The 19,082-nt window shown below is 46.9% G+C and overlaps 1 protein-coding gene across 1 annotated transcript in view; it reads left to right on the top strand.

The window, feature by feature from the left end:
• CSMD2 (CUB and Sushi multiple domains 2) overlaps window positions 1-19,082 on the top strand; it is a 607,094-nt gene that overhangs the window by 454,212 nt on the left and 133,800 nt on the right. Inside the window, exons 27-30 of the mRNA XM_039511298.1 lie at window positions 5,264-5,466; window positions 9,516-9,707; window positions 11,937-12,075; window positions 14,044-14,231. Coding sequence (XP_039367232.1) covers window positions 5,264-5,466; window positions 9,516-9,707; window positions 11,937-12,075; window positions 14,044-14,231 — 722 coding nt within the window. The remainder of the gene's footprint in view (window positions 1-5,263; window positions 5,467-9,515; window positions 9,708-11,936; window positions 12,076-14,043; window positions 14,232-19,082) is intronic.

Below are 19,082 nucleotides of genomic sequence, written 5' to 3'. Positions count from 1 at the left end.
TTTATACTTCATTTGCCAGAGTTTATGCTCCTTTCAATTTTTCTTACTAGGATTTAACTTCCACTTTTTAAAGGATGCTTTTTTTGCCTCTCACTGCTTCTTTTACTTTGTTGTTTAGCCATGGTGGCTCTTTTGGGGGTTCTCTTACTATGTTTTTTTAATTTGGGGTATACATTTAAGTTGAGCCTCTATTATGGTGTCTTTAAAAAGTTTCCATGCGACTTACTTTTGGTGCTGTACCTTTTAATTTCTGTTTAACTAACTTCCTCATTTTTGTGTAGTTCTCCTTTCTGAAATTAAATGCTACAGCGTTGGGCCACTGTGGCGTTTTCCCCACCACAGGGATGTTAAATTTATTTATATTATGGTCACTATTACCAAGCGGTCCAGATATATTGACCTCTTGGACCTGATCCTGTGCTCCTCTTAGGACTGACTCAAGAATTGCCTCTCCTCTTGTGGGTTCCAGGTCTAGCTGCTCCAAGAAGGACTCTTTTAAGATGTCAAGAAACTTTATCTCTGCATCCCTTCCTGAGGTGATATGTACCCAGTCAATATGAGGATAGTTGAAATCCCCCATTATTATTGAGGTTTTTTTATTTTATTTTAATAGCCTCTCTAATCTCCCTGAGCCTTTCACAGCCACTGTCACCATCCTGGTCAGGTGGTCTGTAATATAGCCCTACTGCCATATTCTTATTATTTAAGCATGGAATTACTATCCATATTCTGTGATACAGTTTGGTTCATTTAAGATTTTTACTTCATTTGAGTCTTCACTTTCTTTCACATCTAGTTCCACTCCCCCACCAGCACGACCTGTTCTGTCCTTCCGATATATTTTTGTCCCCTGGTATTACTGTGTCCCATTGATTATCTGCATTCCACCAAGTTTCTGTGATGCCTATTATATTAATACCCTCATTCCATATGAGGCACCCTGGTTCACCCATCTTATTTTTGAGACTTCTAGCATTGGTATATAAGCACTTTAAAAACTTGTCACTTTTTAGCTGCCTGCCATTACATGATGTAATTGAATGGGACATCTTTTCATTTGACGGTTTCTCATCAGATCCTATCCATATTTTATCATCTTCCATCCTCTCCTCCTTATTAGGACATAGGGGATCTCCACTTATAGATCCTCCGCTAAGGGATGTCTGGACCACATACGCCTCTTCACCTGTCGGCTTTTCGTTTTAAATGAAGGGGTTGAACCCTGGTGTATTGTCACCTTGTGCTGACAGCTCCCCTGGTTAACAGTAATCATGACAATATCTTACACTTAGATAACCCTTCTTATCCTGGAAGGTCCAAAGTTCTTTACAAACGATTTGTGTGCAGCAGTCATTTCACATCTTTTTGAAGCAGAAGGCAGACGGCCATTGAAAAGCGTGCTGCTATCTGACACAAGTGTTTGGGACAGGAAATGAAAAGGGATCCCATATCTAATTGTAGCAACAAGGGAAAGCATTGGATAAGTAGAATGGAATTTGATTAGGGAATCAAGATCACGAGTTAACCTTCAAAGTTCCAGAGGAACTTTAATGAGCACAAGTGGACAGAACCGCTGTCTCTCATGGAAAGCAGCAGCACCTCTGCCACCACACTGGGCTGTTAGTTCAGTCCTGACTCTGAAGTGGAGAGCCATCTACTGACTCACCCACCCCACTTCTTCACAGGATCTCTGGTCCAAGTGCTGGCCAAGCATGACCCTGCTTACCTTACAAGAACAGGCAAGATAATAGCCCACAGTTGTAGTGGTGCCAGCAGTAGTGTGCTGGGAAACCTTTGATCCAAGGCAGGTGAAGCAATAAAATATATGGAGCAGAGAAATGTGATCTGCATTCAGAGTATTACAATAAATACAAAACTGAGAACATTGTGTAATTTCACTGGCTGTTGCTTCTCCTCTTTACTCTCTGTTCCCTTTTAACTATATTTTGGAGAACTGGTCATAATTTCTGACTATACAGATATTATCTTGGAACTTATTCTATCAGCTGATTGCATTTAGCTTTGTAATAACTAAAGTTTTATAAATGATGGTATCCAAAGTAAACTTCAGTACAGGGACCATCTAAGACAGAAATGCACCTCACCTGCTACAGCACCTTTTGTCTGAGCATCTCAGAACTTGGTCTAAAGGGAGCACCATAACACCTCTAAGAGAGAGGTATTCTTGTTCCCATTTTGCAGATGGAGAAACTGAGTCACGGGAGTTATGGGTCTGATATAAAGCCCATAAAAGTCAGTGGAAAGACTCCCATTTACTTCACTCCAGAACCTAAGGGACCTGCTTCAGGTCACACAGCAGAGCCAGGAACACAATCCAGATTCCCTGATTCCACCAGCTGGTGCCCTTAACCATAAGACCATCATTCCTCACCCAGCTCCTAGCTGTCTGCTCGCCCTCCAAGGAAGTCAAGGTTGGGATGGGGGGTTGTTGCACACCTTCCAACCCTCTCTCCCTGGGGTGTTCCCTGGCACGCAAAGGGGCCACTCCTAGTCTTCCTCACCTGGGAGTTGAAGCCTTCAAAGTTGGTTTAGATGGGAGGGAATTTGAATGAGGAGAAATTGGGGGTCACCTCTCAGAGCACCACATGGGGAGCAGAATTATAGGCTGAGGAGTTATAAGAGGAAGCCAGTAAGATGGTGGTTGTTGGCATTAATATAAGGTAAGCCAGGCATGCTGCCTTATAAATAACCAGGAGAACCCAGCAGCTGAATTCCTCTGTGTTTTAATCAATATTTCATTTTTTCCTGTACAAAATTATTACACTAAAACAAACATAACAAGCATATTAAATAAAAGCCTAAAATGCAGAACCCTCCTGAGTAGTCAATTAATAATATCAAATCACTGACTAAAATATATAATGCATTACTATAGTAACCATTATCTTGCACAGGGAATTAAAATATTAAAGCGGCAGACAGGTGCTGCTACCTCAGGAGAAATGAATAAAAGAAAACAAATAAAGGAAGTGAAGCCCTTGAAAATCAATTGATTGAAAATCACTTTAAGTGTTGCTCTTGTTCCTTCTCCAAGCTGGTGGATACTGGGGGTGCTGGAGGAGCTGGCATTACCAGGTAACATTAAGAAATGGATTGCAGTAACTGTTTTAGTGGGCAAAACAATTATTTTGAGAAAATGGAAATCTGCGATTCCTCCCTCTCACACAGACCAGCTGAGTGAGCTCTCTGCTACTGCATTAATGGAAAAAATGACTCTGTCTAATAGAAACGCTTGGAAAAAATATGAGAACGTCTGGTCACGCAAGAAACTATTGCATACGTTTGCAGCTTAGTATATATTAGTCTCTGATGCTATGTTCTGACTTATTTTTATATTTAATCACTTTAATAATTGATGCCCTGCATGATTTCTACAGGTTCAGGGTTTTTTGTTTGTTTGTTTTTCTCTCCAGGTTTTACAAATAGTGACACTGAATTGTGTTTATATACGGTTTCCATCTTGTGCATATATTTAGAGGGGGTTAGGTTTTGTTATGTGTTGGCATTTGATATAAAAACGATAAAAATAAAGTTAAAGAAAAGAAAAATCAATTGGCCCCAGGGACCCAGCCCACGTCCATTGAACATACCTGCCCTGACCGCATGTGGAACAATTCCTAAAGTTGTATTGTTTCACTTGAATGTGGCAAAGGATTCAAAGATGGAAGTAGCACAATGAAAGGGGAGAAGGAATGAAAGCAATGAGAGAGGAAAATTAGAGGGAGGCTCATATGTTTGCTCCCCCAGGGTTTCCACAGTCACCTGTTACTTGGATTTGCCTGTGCTGCAGCCTAATGGGAGCTTCCCAGCTCGCCCATGTCCTTCTGTGCCTTGCTTCCCAGGCCAGCCCTGCACTGCACCATTGCAAGAGTTCCCTGGCTTTTGTCTCAGCTCCACTCAGACCTGTGCTGTATTGTTTCAGTGCTCTGCTCCGACCTACCTTGCAGCATCACGGTTCCTATCCCCTGACTCCATCCACTGCTCTGCTACCCCACTCAGCCTTGCCCTGCACCTTTACAAGAATTCCCCTCATTTCCGATTTTCCACAGTGCTCCCAGCTCAGCCCTGCCCTACAATGTTCCAGAAGATCCTTTCCCATCTCCCCTGTTTTACCTCGTTCCCCATTTCAGACCTGCATTCCAGCATTCATGATCCTCTCCCCCCTTATCGATAGATACAGGCCTGTGACAAAAAGCTCTTCCACTGGGAAGCGAAAGGACAGCCAAGGTTGACTCATGCAACGTAGGGATGAGATGTGAATTAGACGCATGCACGTCAATTATCTTAAGGGATCCCAGCACATTCCTTCTGGGTTTAGAACAGCTTCTCCTTTTCACCGTGTTTCTCTTTATCTTTAATAAAAGGAGCTCAAGAAAACACTATTGGGTGCACCTCGGCTGCCCCTTCACTGCTCCTGCACAACTTCCTCACACTTTTCTGTGTCAACTTGACTTTAGTCTGTCTTAGGGTTTCACCCTCCTGCCCATCACCCTAGTATCTGAGCGCCTTCCACATATGATCAATGGCAGTAGCAAAGTCCCTAGTGGAGATGTTCCCACTGACTTCAGTAGGCTTTGAATCGGGCCCTTAGTCTCGCTAGAAAAGAGTTTTAGGATTGGTTAGTGATTTTGGATGCCTGGCTACACATACCATGAAGGAGCCTGATTTTCATAAAGCGCGGAGCACCCTCTCCCATGGAGTCAGTTTTCATCTGTAGCTCTCAAAGGGCTTCACAAAGGAGGTTATCTCTGTTTTACTGATGGAGAAGCTCAGAAATAGAGAGGGGAAGAGACTTGCCCTAGGTCAACCATCAGACCAGTAGCAAAGCCTGGAACAGGGCTCGGGTCACCCAAGTTCCCATCTTCTTCCCTGTCCATTCAAACGTGCTGTCTCTTATTGGCACCAAGCCCATTTTTAGCTGCATCCACAAAGGACACAGACTGTGCTGTCGTCAGGCCGGATCAGCCCGGAATGGCATACCAGTACTTTTGCCTGCATGGAGGATGCCATTTTGTTTTCAAAATGGTGTCCTCCACTCAGCATGGTGTGTGTGAGGACACACAGAATGGAGGACTCCATTGGGTAGAGCAAAATGGCGTCCTCTACATAGCTTGTGTGTGAGGTAACGTTGGCGGGGGTGTTCTAGAAGGTGTCCATTCTGGACTACACCGCTGGATGCCTACCCTTGTATTTAGTTTTGCAAAGGATTCTGATGAGCATTCGTTCCTTTTCCTCGACGCAGGCTCCATTTCATGGTTTTCCACACAGAGGAATTCCACGACGTTCTGAGGATATGGGATGGGCCGGTGGAGAACGGGATCATCTTAAAGGAGATGAGTGGCTCCAGCTTACCCAGCGACGTCCACAGCACCTTTAACTCCGTCGTCCTTCAGTTCAACACCGACTTCTTCACCAGCAAGCAGGGCTTCGCTATTCAGTTTTCAGGTAGGCACCAAGGAGACTGTTTCCTCAGAGTTGTACGGGGCTGGTGATGAATGGGCATGCCTTTGAGTGCTGGTGATGTGTGCCTGCATAACGTAATGCAACGGGGAAGAGTGCTGCATTCCATTGCGCCGTATCCAGGTTCACCGGGATGAGCTTGTAAATGGCACAGTTGATCATGGGAAATACGTTAGGAGGAATTGTGGGTATTTGTCCCCACATCTCCACAGTTCCTTGTGAGGTATCCCGTGGTGCCACAATGCACAGTGAAAATTTCCCGCAAGGTGATGCACCTGCAGGCTGCATGGAGGGCACTGGGATGCCTACCCACAGGGGACCATGCTTTTGCTAGTATTACCTGAGGCTGTGTGGACACAATGCCGTAGCACAAGGAGTCCAATGTGAGTGCACTCCACTGAAATCGCTCCGTTAATGGAACTTTACCAGTGCAACTTCAGTGTGTAGACAAGGCCTGAGAAGTTGTGTCCAGTCTGGTGGCCCTATTTGTAGTGTCACATGCAGTGAGGGTGGGGACTAGTGTGAGACCTGTGCACTGTATTTTGAAAACATAACTGGTGCAAGGTATGTCACACCAGTGCAAACCCATTTTGCGCCAATCTACTGTGTCTGCACTGAGAGGATTTGCACTGTGATGTAGTTAAACCAGTTCAAATTTCCCTAGGCTAGAAAAGCCCAAAGGGGATTTTGCTTTGCCCAGAAAATATTAACTGACTGATTTTCAGAGGCACTCTGCACCCAAACAATGGGAGCCGCATGCTTATTGCATGTCTGAAAACCAAGCCATAAACACGGTGTCTCATGTACCTTATGTGCTGCACCAAATCTACAGATGGGAAGACAGGCCAAGGTTTGAAAATGACTAATGATTTTCGCTTCCTCCATTTTTTTTGGTGTCAAACCTGAGACACCCTAGAGGGTCCTGATTTTCCGAGTGTGGGTGCTCAGCAGTTTCTGAGAATCAGGCCTCTTTATGATGACCCAGGTTGGGCCCCCCAAAAATGGAAGCAACCCAAATCAGTTGTCACCCTTGAAAATCTTGGCCTTAGTCTGTTTGTAGCCCAGTGTTGTTGTTGTGTACAGCGTCACTGTATATCACGTACAATGCCTGACCCTGTGTTCACTGCACAGGCCCTGAGCCTGCAAACACTTACCCACGTTGTTTTCAATAGGGCTACTCAGGGTAGTAACATTAATCATGCATGGACCTGTTACAGAGGGCCATAGTTTGTAGCTCTAGTGGCAAGGCAGGGATGTATCAGTTTTACTGCAGTAGCCAGGCAGCCGTGTTCCTGGATCGCTGAGTGGTGGCTTCCTTGGTATCTAGGCAGCAGCTCTTGTCTCTGCTTCCAAGTTGTTTGGCTGGATGATTGTATGGTTCTGTTCTTGGTACCCGAGTGTGTGCTGGAGAGGTGCATGCGTTGCCAGTGGAGCCCTCCAGGCAAATCCTACCCGAGTCAGAACTTCCCCTGGGAAGCACAGCACAGAGTGGTGGCTCAGTGCCCTTGGAGACAACGCTGCATCCTCTGTTCTATGCTTCATGGGCTGGAATGGAGCAGGCACATTTTCCTGACTCACCCTAACTGCTGTGGGGTGCTGGAAGAGAGCAGGGACTATGCTCCCCAGCAATATTTTGGCCAGCTCCTGCACCGGGGTAATAAAGTGAGATGCAAACGCCCTCCAGCTCCTTATGCTGGAGCTTGCCATAGCATGAGCTAATTGCACAGAGCCGGATTACTATAGCAGAAAATAAGCTCCAGGCAGCTGTCTGATGTAGAGCTGCATCCTTATTTACTACTACTTCTAACAGCCTTTGTTCGTAGGGTGTGATCGCGTAGCCGGAGACCTGAGCTCAAACATACAGGCTGGGATCGGGTATAATTTAAATATATATTTATATAACCTCCCCACCTCCTCCAACCCCAACGCTAAAATGCATGAGGCTAAATAGTTTTATTGTCATGGGGACATTATGCTGCAGATCCTCAGCTGGTGTAAATCAGCAAGGATGGAGCTTTGTTGATTTACAAGGGCTGTGGATCTGTCCCATTGTATTTTTTTCTGTTGCCTCGTAAGGACAGCTGCCAGGATGCTAGGTGAGCACGTCCATTCCTCAAAGTTCAGGCTTGATGCATCCCAGGGCTCAAGGCTAAATTTCACTGCCACGCAGTGACAGGGAAAGCTGCTAGCATGTCAGTTTATTTTACAGCATATGTTTGACACAGGATTGTATAAAAATGCCATGTAAGATTAGTGGATGCCTGGGTGTATTAAGTAAACATGTATGTGCAATGCATGATTATACATCAGACTTGCACTCTGTGTTGCACACTTGAACTTACCATTCCCTGGAGTCTTTCCCAGCTGGAGGAACAGATGCTCACTGCAAAGTAAAAGAGTGTGTGTGTGTGTGTGTGAGAGAGAGAGAGAGAGAGAGAGAACTTTAAGGGGAAACAGAGGAAAGAAAGAGGGAGAAAAGTCATTGCTTGGCACAGTGTATTTAAAGAGGGTAGTATAGTCAGCACTAATCATCTGCATTATGCAGCTTGGCTTCTCCTTGCCCATCACCAAGTTATTGCAGTTGAGTTAACAACACAAGATGAAGGATGGCCTTGGGGTTCAGACACTGGTCTGGGACTTGGGAGGTGGAGGTTTATTTCTTGATTTTGCCACTGATTTCTTCTGTGACCTTCAGGAAGTCATTCAGTCGTTCTGTGCCTCAGTTTCCCCATCTGTAAAACCAGGGCAGCAATACTTTCTTCCCGCTTACAGATGGTGTTGGGATAAATATATTAGTGTGCCTGGAGCACTAGGATATTATGGCAGTGGGGACCACACTGAATCCCAGAGGGACAGATGTTCACCTCCCACTCTGTTTTGTGGAATCTGCACTTATGCTGGATGCAGCAAGAAAATCAACATTTGCAGCTCGCAGAGTTCCCTGCTGCAGGAGTATCATTAGGTCAAATAACAAGGCTGCCTTATTATAAAAGTCTGGATAATTTTCGGTCCAATATTTGCAGCGATGTAGGTTGAGTTCGCAGATGTCAGTGCTTGAGAGAGCAAGCAGATTGCCACAAGGATAAGGCAAAGAGGGTTTAAAGTCACAGTATAAACTGTGTACACTAGATCTGGCCAAAAATGATGGGAGAGGAACACGATAGAAATAAATCCCCATTTTTCCTCAAAAAAATCCAAAATCCAAAATTGTGAAATTTGAAAAATGTTAATTAGCTCTATAATTTCCTGAAAGACTGGGAAATAATTTCCTGAATAGTAGAACTGCTTGGAAAATTGTCATTATTTTTTGCAGAATTTTTTTTTAGACGTTTGTTTTATCAAAATTCTCCACAAAATTTGTTCCTACTCTTCCCCCGCCATCCTACCCTTTTTCCAGGGACAAAATTGAAAAGGGAGGAAGAGACTGGGGAGGGGGTGGAGATTGGAGCTTTCCAGTTTTTGGATTAAAAAAAAATCAAACAAAAGAAAAATTTACAGTGAAGATTTTTTTTAAACTTCATAATAAAACACCATTTTTTGTTGAAAAACGTTTTGGAAGGAAAAAATCTCAGTTGGCTGCACTGCCTTCACAAATCAGGCCCTTCTAAAATCATGAGAGATTTTTTTAAAGATGCATTTGGGGATCGTCTTTCTCTTCTGGTTTGTGAGCCTTTAGATCACACTCACATCACATTTTCCAGCTTTTCTCTGCATCCACGAGGTCTAGAAGCTTCCTATGTTTTTTTAATCAATGAAAACCAAGAATGACACATGATCATATGACTCCAGGTGCTGGGGCTTTAAGAAGAATACCAGATAGTGTGAGAAAAGCATGAAAGTTGTTAACACTGTTCTTGAAGAATTTTCCCCACCCCACCCCCAACAAAAATTTTTAATTGAAAAAAATTCAACCAGCACTTCATTTTCTTAGGCATCATATAGAATGTGCAACCTATAGGAAGGGTAAGCTAGGCCTGGGGAGGTACGCAAACCTGTATTTATAGATTTATTTCTTTGTTTTTTGATACTCCCAGTTTCCACTGCCACCTCCTGCAACGACCCAGGGATTCCCCAGAATGGGAGCCGGAGCGCAGATAGCAAAGAAGCAGGTGACTCCATCGTCTTTCAGTGCGATCCAGGATACACCCTGCAAGGGGAGACCAAAATCAGCTGCGTGCAGATTGAGAACAGGTTTTTCTGGCAACCCGACCCTCCCTCCTGCATAGGTATGATCTGTGCAACATTTCTCTGATTGTACAGCAAGGGATCTAGGTTCCCCTTGCTAGGGGGTGTTGGAACATTTTGCAGATTGAAAGGGGTAGAAATCCCAACTGGTTTGGTGGATAAGTACAACAGGGTGCATAGGGTTCACACAGCCAGAGGCAAGGAAGGGGTTAGAATCCATATCTGAACATGAGGACATCATTAGAGGTCTGTCCTGCCATGTGGGTGAGGAGGCAGAAGTGGGGAAACCTATCACCTAGCTACGCTGTGCAATCAGGGTCACCAAAGGGGTCTGGCATATAAAGCCCAGTGCTCTCATGATCCCTGAGCACAGAAAGAAAGGCGAGTGAGATATTAGGTAGGAGGCAGGAGATTGTCTGAGCAAGCCATTTGTATTTGGTTGGGTGACTTTTGTGCAAGGAGGTAACATATTCTGAATCACAAGAGAAAACTATCTGACATTTTCCATGGGTTCATAAAGTCATAAAAGAAGCTCATGAAATCTATTAATTTTTTCAATGGCCAGAACATATAACAATTGTCATGCTACGCACATAAAAGCAATAAATGTTAAATTAGCTGGCTAATTAAATGTTAGCCAGATATTAGTCATCCTGCAACCTTTATTCATGTTTATGCAATGTTACCCCAAGCAACTTAAATTAATTAACTCTATTTCTTAAAACAGATTTAAAGACAGCTGGGAAACTTTTATGGCATGCCCAGAATTTGTTTGCTGCAGGACAGCTTGATATTTGAAAGACTCTGTTAATAATCTCCCATGGCATCATTTCTATCTGATGCTGACAGCCCTTTGTTGTCGTGGAGCTGTAACTGAAATCACAGTGTTGTGTATCTAGGTATCTAGTTAATCCCCCGCTGAGTTCTCATTCACATCGAAAGCTGAGATCTTAGTTCTTCTTTCCAGGGAGCGGAACTGAGGTGAGATGATCCAGGCTAAGGGAATTCTCATAGGTTGTCTTCAGTGAAGGTCATTTGACTTAGAAAGAGCCATTACGGTGGGTTGCTTTTGGACAGAGCCCTGGCGATCCCTTTTTAGAAGATGCAAGATCTCCCAATAAGCTGGGGGAAAACAGCAGCGACAAGTTTCTCTTTCAATGACAAAGGGCTTTTGGAATTTTTGGTGGTCAGATACTGTAAATGATTCTACAGTAGCCTTACACTATGTTGCCTAATTACAGATGGTTGAAAAGTGTTTGGAGTTTTTTTTCCCCCAGTGGAACATTTCCAGGTGTTGAAAAATAAAATACTTTGATTCTGAAATACCTCTGCGGTGCCTCCTGGGAATCGTGGTTCAGGTGTCTCATGCTTCCATTCTTCTCTCTAAACTGAGGTCCCTGGTTGGACTACATCTCCCATGATGCATCATGGTATCTCCTTTTGGGCTGAGGAGGCGCGGAGCACCTTAGGAGATGAAGTCTAGCCCATAGAGGAGAATGGGAGTATGTAGCAACTGAACTACAGCGCCCTTGAGATACTGCAGCAGCATTTCGTATCTATATAAATGTTTGGTTTAGGGTGTTCAGTTTTTTGACAAAAATATCAAAAATCCCCCTGAAAAGCAGACACATTTTGCGAAAAATGTTGTTTCAGTGAAAACCAAATTTTCTGTCATAAAACAAGCTTAACTGGAAACTTTTCAACCAAATCCTTAGCCTTCCTGGCAATGCAAACTAACCATTAGTCCCTGACAGCACGTGTTTTCACTTCTTGAGCAGGAGCCTTGATTTTGACCGGGAGCTGCCTAGATACATGAAACAGGAAGGCTCGAGGCATCTTTTCTCTCTCTCTCTCTGATGATCCATTTGTATCTCTTATCAAAATTGTAATGGGCTTGGACTGTCTCTTGCTATGTGTATGTCTAATGCCCGGTATAACAGGGCCCCAGTCTCGGTTAGGGTCCCTCAGGGCTACTGTATCACAAATAGTATCTTATTTCTCTGGCAATCTAGCTGTCTGTCTTTCCATCTCTCTCTCTCTCTCCATATGGCTGTCTGTTGCCATCTACCCATCCATATTTCCATCCATCTCTTCATCTCTCTGTCCAAATCTCCATCCATCCATTTCTAAATTTACCCTCCCCATGACTTCCAGGTGCACCTAGTCCACAGCTCAACCCGGAAGTCTAATTCCCGCCATCGTCTGTTGTTTTCCCCGTATGGCAGAACGTGTGTCACTATCTCCCTCCCCTCCTTGCTTTCTTGTTTCAGCTCCCTGCGGAGGGATCCTGACGGGGCCAGCTGGGGTCATCTTGTCACCGCAGTACCCTGAGCCCTATCCCCCGGGGAAGGAGTGTGACTGGAAGTTGACGGTCTCTCCCGATTATGTCATTGCCCTGGTATTTAATATGTATGTACCCGTGAGCAGCTCAGCTGCTCCCTTTCAATTCTTCTGGGACCGGTGGGGAGAGGGGAGGAGCTCAGAGGTGGGGCAAGGAATGAGGTAATGGGTTTGCCATTTGCATCACCTGCTCTCTAAAGGGTTGTCCCAGGGCTCCATGAATCAGTTTCCTAGAGAGCCCCTAACCAGACATACTAAACCTGCAAAAAAAGCAGAAATTGGGCTTGGTTTTGGCTTAATTGGCTTGTGAGTTGCTTGTTGGCTAGTTTTTGGCTTGATGCTGCTTGTAGCTTGTTGCTTCTGTTTGTTTGTTTGATCGGCTCCTGGCAAGCAGGGACAAGGGGGGGAGAGAGTCAGGGGTGCACAGCGGGCCCACCACCATCCCAGACTGCACGTCGCGGGGATCTAGTCACATAGTGTGTTGGAGTTCTTAGGGATTGGCTTGTTTTGGCTTTGTTTTGAAGTGGGATTAGCTTGATTTCTGGCTTGTTGTGAAAGTCGGGGTGCTTATTTACCGCGTGAAAGTTGGCAACTGTGCCCCAACCCGTGTCCAAAAAACAAGGGCTCTCCAAAGCAAAGAAAACCACTTATATCTGCCGGCCCCTTCTCCCGCCAGCCTCACCAAGGATGGTGTCTGGTTCCTGTAGTGTTGGCTGATTGGCTCCCATGTTTACCCTCAATCCGTCCCGGTTGGGAAGAGGATACGTGTATTCCGACCACAGCCCTGCTTCATTTGGGCATTTGTTTAAAGAGTATAACCCTGGAGCTATTGCAGAGCAAGTGTCTGCCATGACCCCATAAGCCCCCCGGCCCTTCCAGCTCCTGTTAATTCATTAGCGGGTGTTTTCAAAGGACTGGATCCAAAGTGTGGCTGGATCAACAGGTTAATCCTTTGGGCCATGCTGCCTGTGGCCCATATGTAAAATCTGCACAGAAGCTTATGGACTCCTCTGCCCTCCAGTGCATGGAGAACTCAGAGCTCCCTCTTCCTGCTCGCACCCATATCTGTGTCCGTGGAGGGGTCGAGCAGCCTGCCCCAAAGGCCAGGAAATGTGAGCTTGGTCAGAGTCACAGGAGACACTCAGGCTCCACTGGAAATGCCCTGACCCTGTCTCCCAACAGCCCAAATCAGGGACAATCAGACAGGGTCTCTCAACTGATCTCCACTGTGTAGATGCCACCTCAGGAGGGGGGCCCGTTGGTCCATATTGCCCCATATCGCCTGAGGAGATTGACCACTGTAATTCCTGGACAGGATCTAGTGTAAGACAGAATCAGACCCAGGCTACACCAGCACAAAGCTTGGGCTGGAGTTAAAGCTCTGCGGAGCTCAGCCCTCTGCTCTGCCTACGGTAACCCTCAGGTGGCTTGAAAGGGGGCATCTTCCCAGGCCTGGGTGGCAGACTCAGGAGCAAGACCTTGTCCTTCCAAGCAACAGCTGCTTGTGCTGCTGGAATCTTTGTCTAATGCTTATGCCCTCTGCCCCTTTAAAAGTACCCTGGGGGTACATCGAGGGAAAGAGCCGCCTCCCTGTGCTCCTCACCTTTAATTTGCGCTTGTCGGTAACCGCGGTAAGGGGCATCTCGAGAGACTCTCTGCGTGGAAGAGCAGAGCATGATGGCATCAGTAGATGTTGATTTGTACAGGATTTTTTTCCCCCACCCGCCACTAGGGCAGCCATGTGGTTAAGGCTGGACAGGGGCTTTGGAGAGCTACATTCAGTTCCTATCACTGCTGTGGGCTCTCTGGGAGACTTCAGGCACGTCGGTTAGTCTCTTGGGACCTCAGTTCCTAATTTGTAAAATGCGGATAACAGTCCTCCATTTCCTCCACCTGTCTTGCCCACTTAAATGGGAAATATTGTGGTGGCGAGGCTGTTTCCTTACTCTGTGTCTGTACAGCACCTAGCACACTGGGGCCCGAGGTTCTGTTTTACACGTAATAGTTCCAGCTCTGCTCGTTCTGTTTCTTTCCCAGCTTTAATTTGGAGCCCGGCTATGATTTCCTCCACATCTACGATGGCCCCAGCTCACTCAGCCCCCTGATCGGGAGCTTCTACGGCTCCCAGCTGCCCGACCGGATCGAGAGCAGCAGCAACAACCTCTTCCTGGCTTTCCGAAGCGACGCCTCCGTGAGCAACGCAGGCTTCGTGATCGATTATACAGGTAACCCGCCGACCGCAGCGTGTGCCGTGCCCTGCCGTTCTTCAGCCCAGCCCGACCCCGTGGTCTATGTCAAAACCACCCCCACTTCGACCAGGCCTCCTGGATGAGCCGTAAGCTCGAGGATGCTTACCCAGTCGGTAGCTATAGGAACCCTCCCATCATCCGTCCTGCAGTCTGTGTGGCCGTTGCGAAGGGAGAGCAGCCGATTGCTCTCCGAGGGAAAGATTGTCGAGAAGAGTGGTTGGGAATAGGGACGAGATTCATACACCAGATCACCTCGTCTGACCCGCTGTACAGCGCAGGCCACCAACACCAGCCAGCATGCGCACACTGAACCCCGCAACTGACATTAGATCAGGGTATTACACCAGTGCCTGAGGCCCCCGCAATAGCAGGTAAATGATTATGTGAGATAGACCCAGGTGAGCCTGGCAAGCGACCCGCACCCGCACGCTCCAGAGGAAGGTGAAAAAAACCCAACGTCTCTGCCAATCTCACTGGGGGAGGGGGAGAATTCCTTCCCAATCCCACATGCGGTGATCAGTTAGTCCCTGGGTGTGTGAGCAAGAACCAGACAGCCAAGCACCTGAGAGAGAGACGGTTCGGTGCCACCTCAGAGCACTGGTCCAGTGTCTCATCTCCAGCCAGGGCCATCACTGATACTTCAGAGTAAGGAGACCAAAAAAAACCTGAACACAGTGCGGGGGAAAGATCCCTTCCTGGCCCCTGCAACTGAAACCCTGAAGCATGAGCTTTAGGAATATAAGACATAAAGTGGAAGGGGCCCTCAGGGCTGCCATGCCCTGCCTCCCACCATCTCAAGTAGCCTCGTCTTGCAATGCCAAAAATTGGTCCAACTCTCTCTTAAAACTAATTAAATTGTTTGCCCCACAGCTCCTATTGGGAGTTTGTTCCAGAACCTCACCCCACTTATGGTTAGAAACCTTCTAGTTTCCAGCCCGGATTTGTTTGTGTGCAGCATCGTCCTTTAGCTTGAATAGCTCTTCTCCCTCCCTGGGGTTTACCCCACCACACCATGTATTTACAGAGAGCAATCCTATCTCCTCAGCCTTCTTTTTGCTAAGCTAAACAAGCCAAGCTCTTCCCATCTCCTTCCACAAGATAGGTCCTCCATTTCCCTGGTCATCATCAGTAGCTCTTCCCTGCACCTGAATTTCAGTCTGACTGAATCTTTCTTGAACACGGGTGACCAGAACTGCACACAGTATTCCAGGTGAGGTCTTACCAGTGCTGGTACAATGGCATTAATCCTTCTCTACCTCTATTGGAAATGCCTCACCTGATGCATCCTGGGATTGGCTCTGACTTTTTCACAGCTGCATCACATTGGTTTGAGGTCAGTCAAGTCCTCTGAACTACCTGATTTGTAAAGTTTCAGTTACTGTCAGGTGGGAGCAGTCCCAGGGGCCTGGCTTCAGTGGAGGCTTTGGGAGGTGCCAGCTCTCAGAGAGGTTCCCTAACTGAAGTAGACAAGCTCACCAGAAAGTACAATGCTGTGATTCAGTTTCATTACTGGCTGCAGAATTGACTCTGGCATCCACATTAGCATCAGCAGCAAAGAAAGGGCGGGGAAGGTTTTCGATGAGCATTGTCTTATATAACACTCTAGGAACAGCTGGCTCTGCCACTGATGCTCCTGTCCTTGGATAAGTCATTTAACTTCTCCGTGCTTCAGTTTCCCCAGCACTTTGAGATTTAAACGTAAAGCTCCATGTTAGATTCTCAGGGTGAAATCCTAGCCCCATTGAAATCAGTAGCAAAACTCCCACTGACTTCTATGGGGCCAGGATTTCACTGTCAGCACTTCCAGTTTCTCATCACCATTACACAGACCCTTGTGTTCGACATGGGGGCATTTCAGGCCCTGATTGGATACAAATTGGGCAAACAGTTATGTCCATTTCAACAGAGCCTGTATTTTGCCAACAGAAACACAACCCCCTTTGCGTGACTAAGCTTCAGGCTCTCTTCTGAGACCAGTTCTTTTCTTAGTATTATTTGTGTGGCCATAGACCCAAGAAGGCCCAGACTCATTGTGCTGGATGCTGAACACGCACCAAATTGAAAAACAGCCCCTGCCTCCAAGATCGTATTCCCCCAGCCCTGCACTTGGAAACATTCACCAAAAGGCTGCCAGTGAGCTGGGCTTGGGGCAGCTCCCTTCTCCCCTCGTCTTTGCTCAGTTACTCCACTTACATGAACGCCGTGGTGGTGTTTTTCCTCCAAACATCGTATTACCCAGCGCAGAACAACTTGGACGTCTGCTTGCCAGGCTTTCCTTTGCTGAAGTGTTGCCAGTCTGCTGCTCTTGAATTATTTCTCCATGTGTGCCTTACACAGACCTTGCCTGGTGCGCAGGCCGTGTGGCTGCAGTTCAAGGAGAAGACGCAGGTTATGTCAGTGGGACGTAGATAAGGCAATGGGGGAATCGTTGTTACGTTGCAGGCGGTTGGGTACTGCCAGGATTCTCTTTGTTGTTTAACATCTGTTCTCCGTGGTGTGATATTCCCCACAGCTGGGGCTGGCTGTGTTAGCGTCTGGTTTGTGCTCTTTTCTGCCAAGTGCAGGAGCGCCAGGCTTGCTTTCCATGCACCAGCAGGGACTTGGAAGGTTGAGATGGCAGCGTATTGAGCCTCTGGGCACTAATGGGAAGTGGAGGGAATGCTTTATGAGACTCGGCACCAGCGCTTCGTGAAGATTGAAGCTCAAACAATTTCTCCTCTGGGGTCTGATGCAAAGTGACTCCCTCCCTGTGCTCACAGCAGGAAGGCAGGAGATGGGTTTCAGGTGCTTTTGAGCCACCTTTGTACTCTTCATAGTCTGCCATGCAGGCACCTGTCCACCCTCCAGTATAAGTTAGAGCAGCCTCAGGGCTGCTTTAACTTACCCTTTGCTCCCTGTGTGGCCTGGGAAGCACAGGACTGATGTAGATTTTGGCCACGCCTCCAATCCACCCCCCTACACTGGGGGCTGGAAGAAGAGACCAAGTAGGGTTTGTCTATACTGTAATTGAAGACCCACGGCACAGCCATGGCTGGCCCAGGTTAGTTGACTCAGCCTCGTGGGGCATGGGCTATGGGGCTATAAAATTGCAGTGTTGACGTTCAGGCTGGGGCTGGCTCTGAAACCTGGCCAGGAGGGAGGGTCTCAAAACCCAGGCTCCAGCCCAAGCCCAAATCTCGACACTGCTAGTTTTAGTTTTAGCCCCGCAGCCTGAGCCCCACGAACTGAGTCAGTTAAGCCAGGCTCTGAGACTCCATGCTGGAGGTTTTTTACTGCAGTGTAGACGTACCTGTAGAGTCCTTATAGCAGCTCTGCTGCAGCTCGGGAGGCCCATTGTACAGGGGGGATTCTCAAGGCTAAGGTACGTGTGTCTATCCTCACCTTTCGGCCCCTGAATGCTGCCAGAGCAGCTCTTTTGGGAGAGCAGAAGGAAATAGTCTGGCTTGTTTTTCACCTTTCATTTTTCCTGATGAAACCAGGAGTGGCCAGATACCCAAGCCAGGTTAGTGTTCTAGAAATGGAGAAAGCAGAACTAGACTAATGAGTTTCACATTCTGTGTCTAGTCAGTTTCACTCTCTGGTTCTCACCCGCTCAGCTCAGAATTTTAAAAAGAGCTCAGCTCCCACAACTGGGAGCAGCTTCTCTAGAGTTCTGCATGTGTTGGGTGCGGAGTTTTCTGGGCAAATCTGCCCAGAAGTCTCGCAATGGGACTTTGTCCAGTGCTCAGCTCCCAGAAACTGACCCTTATTTAGGCCCATTTGAAAATCTGGCCCTGAGGGTTTGCATCCTGCCCAGTGTCCAAGCACGTCAGTTAGTTCTTAAGTGTCCTCATGTCCTCACCTGGTATTTGCAGGACGGAGCCTTAAGACAGTGGGGTGGTATTTGCATTTCCAGAGCTGCAGGGCAATGTCTGTAGCAGGGAGAGATTTTCTTCTGCGAGTTTTAGTTAAGTAGCTGTTAATGCAAACAATGTGCTGTGAGAGGGCCAGCTCTGCTGCTGGGGTAAATCACAGCAGCGCTGCTGAGGTTAAGGGAGATGTGTCAATTTATTGTCGCTGAGCATGTAGCCCAGTGCTTCCGTCGCAGTTAATGAGGATCCACCTCCTTGGCCTTCGATGCTGGACATCTACCAGTTCTCTGATCTTCCTGTAACCCCCACACCATCCAGTGGAACCGAGACCCCTTAGTTTGTTCTACAGCCTCAGCTAACAGCCAGTTGGCTTTTAGCTCATGTGGTAGAGGGTCATGCACTAAGCTCCAGAGGCACCAGGTTCAATCCTGCCCGTCATTAAGTTTTCTAGACCAGACCCGAAATTGTAATGTAAAAAACAAGCAGGGGAGGGGTGGCTGTTTGGGGTAGCTTTTAGCTCTCATAAGGAAGCAAGAAATCAGCATTACAGCCCAATTCCTCCCACCCGGCATCTCACCTTTTAAAGGGCTATTCGCAGATTCCCTTTTAAGGCCTGGATTCAGGAAAGCATCTGGCCTTAAACCCTGGATGAATTGTACTCTCCATTATGCATGAGCTACTCCCATTGGAGTGGCACAAACGTATCAGACAAAAGAGCTTTGGCCCCAAAGTGTATTTATAAAGGGAGCCAGTTGCCAAGCCAGGTGTCCTTTCTTATTAAAGCAGTGGCTTTACGGCCTTTAAAGTATTTTATTTCTTTCTCCAGGGAATCGAGGGTAAAACACACCTTCTGGTGGATTCAGCTCTAAAGGCGAGGGGTGTAAGAAATGATTAAAGTCTTAAGCTGGTCTTTTTAGCTATTCTTTGCTTTCAAGCCAGGCTGGGAGGTGGCAGAGCACTGTTAGTGTGTGCGGAG

Source organism: Mauremys reevesii, linkage group 23 (assembly GCF_016161935.1).
Source record: "Mauremys reevesii isolate NIE-2019 linkage group 23, ASM1616193v1, whole genome shotgun sequence".
NCBI classification, from domain to species: Eukaryota; Metazoa; Chordata; order Testudines; family Geoemydidae; genus Mauremys; species Mauremys reevesii.
The sequence above is the reverse complement of the archived record's forward strand: the minus strand, read 5'-3'. Positions and strand labels throughout refer to the sequence as shown.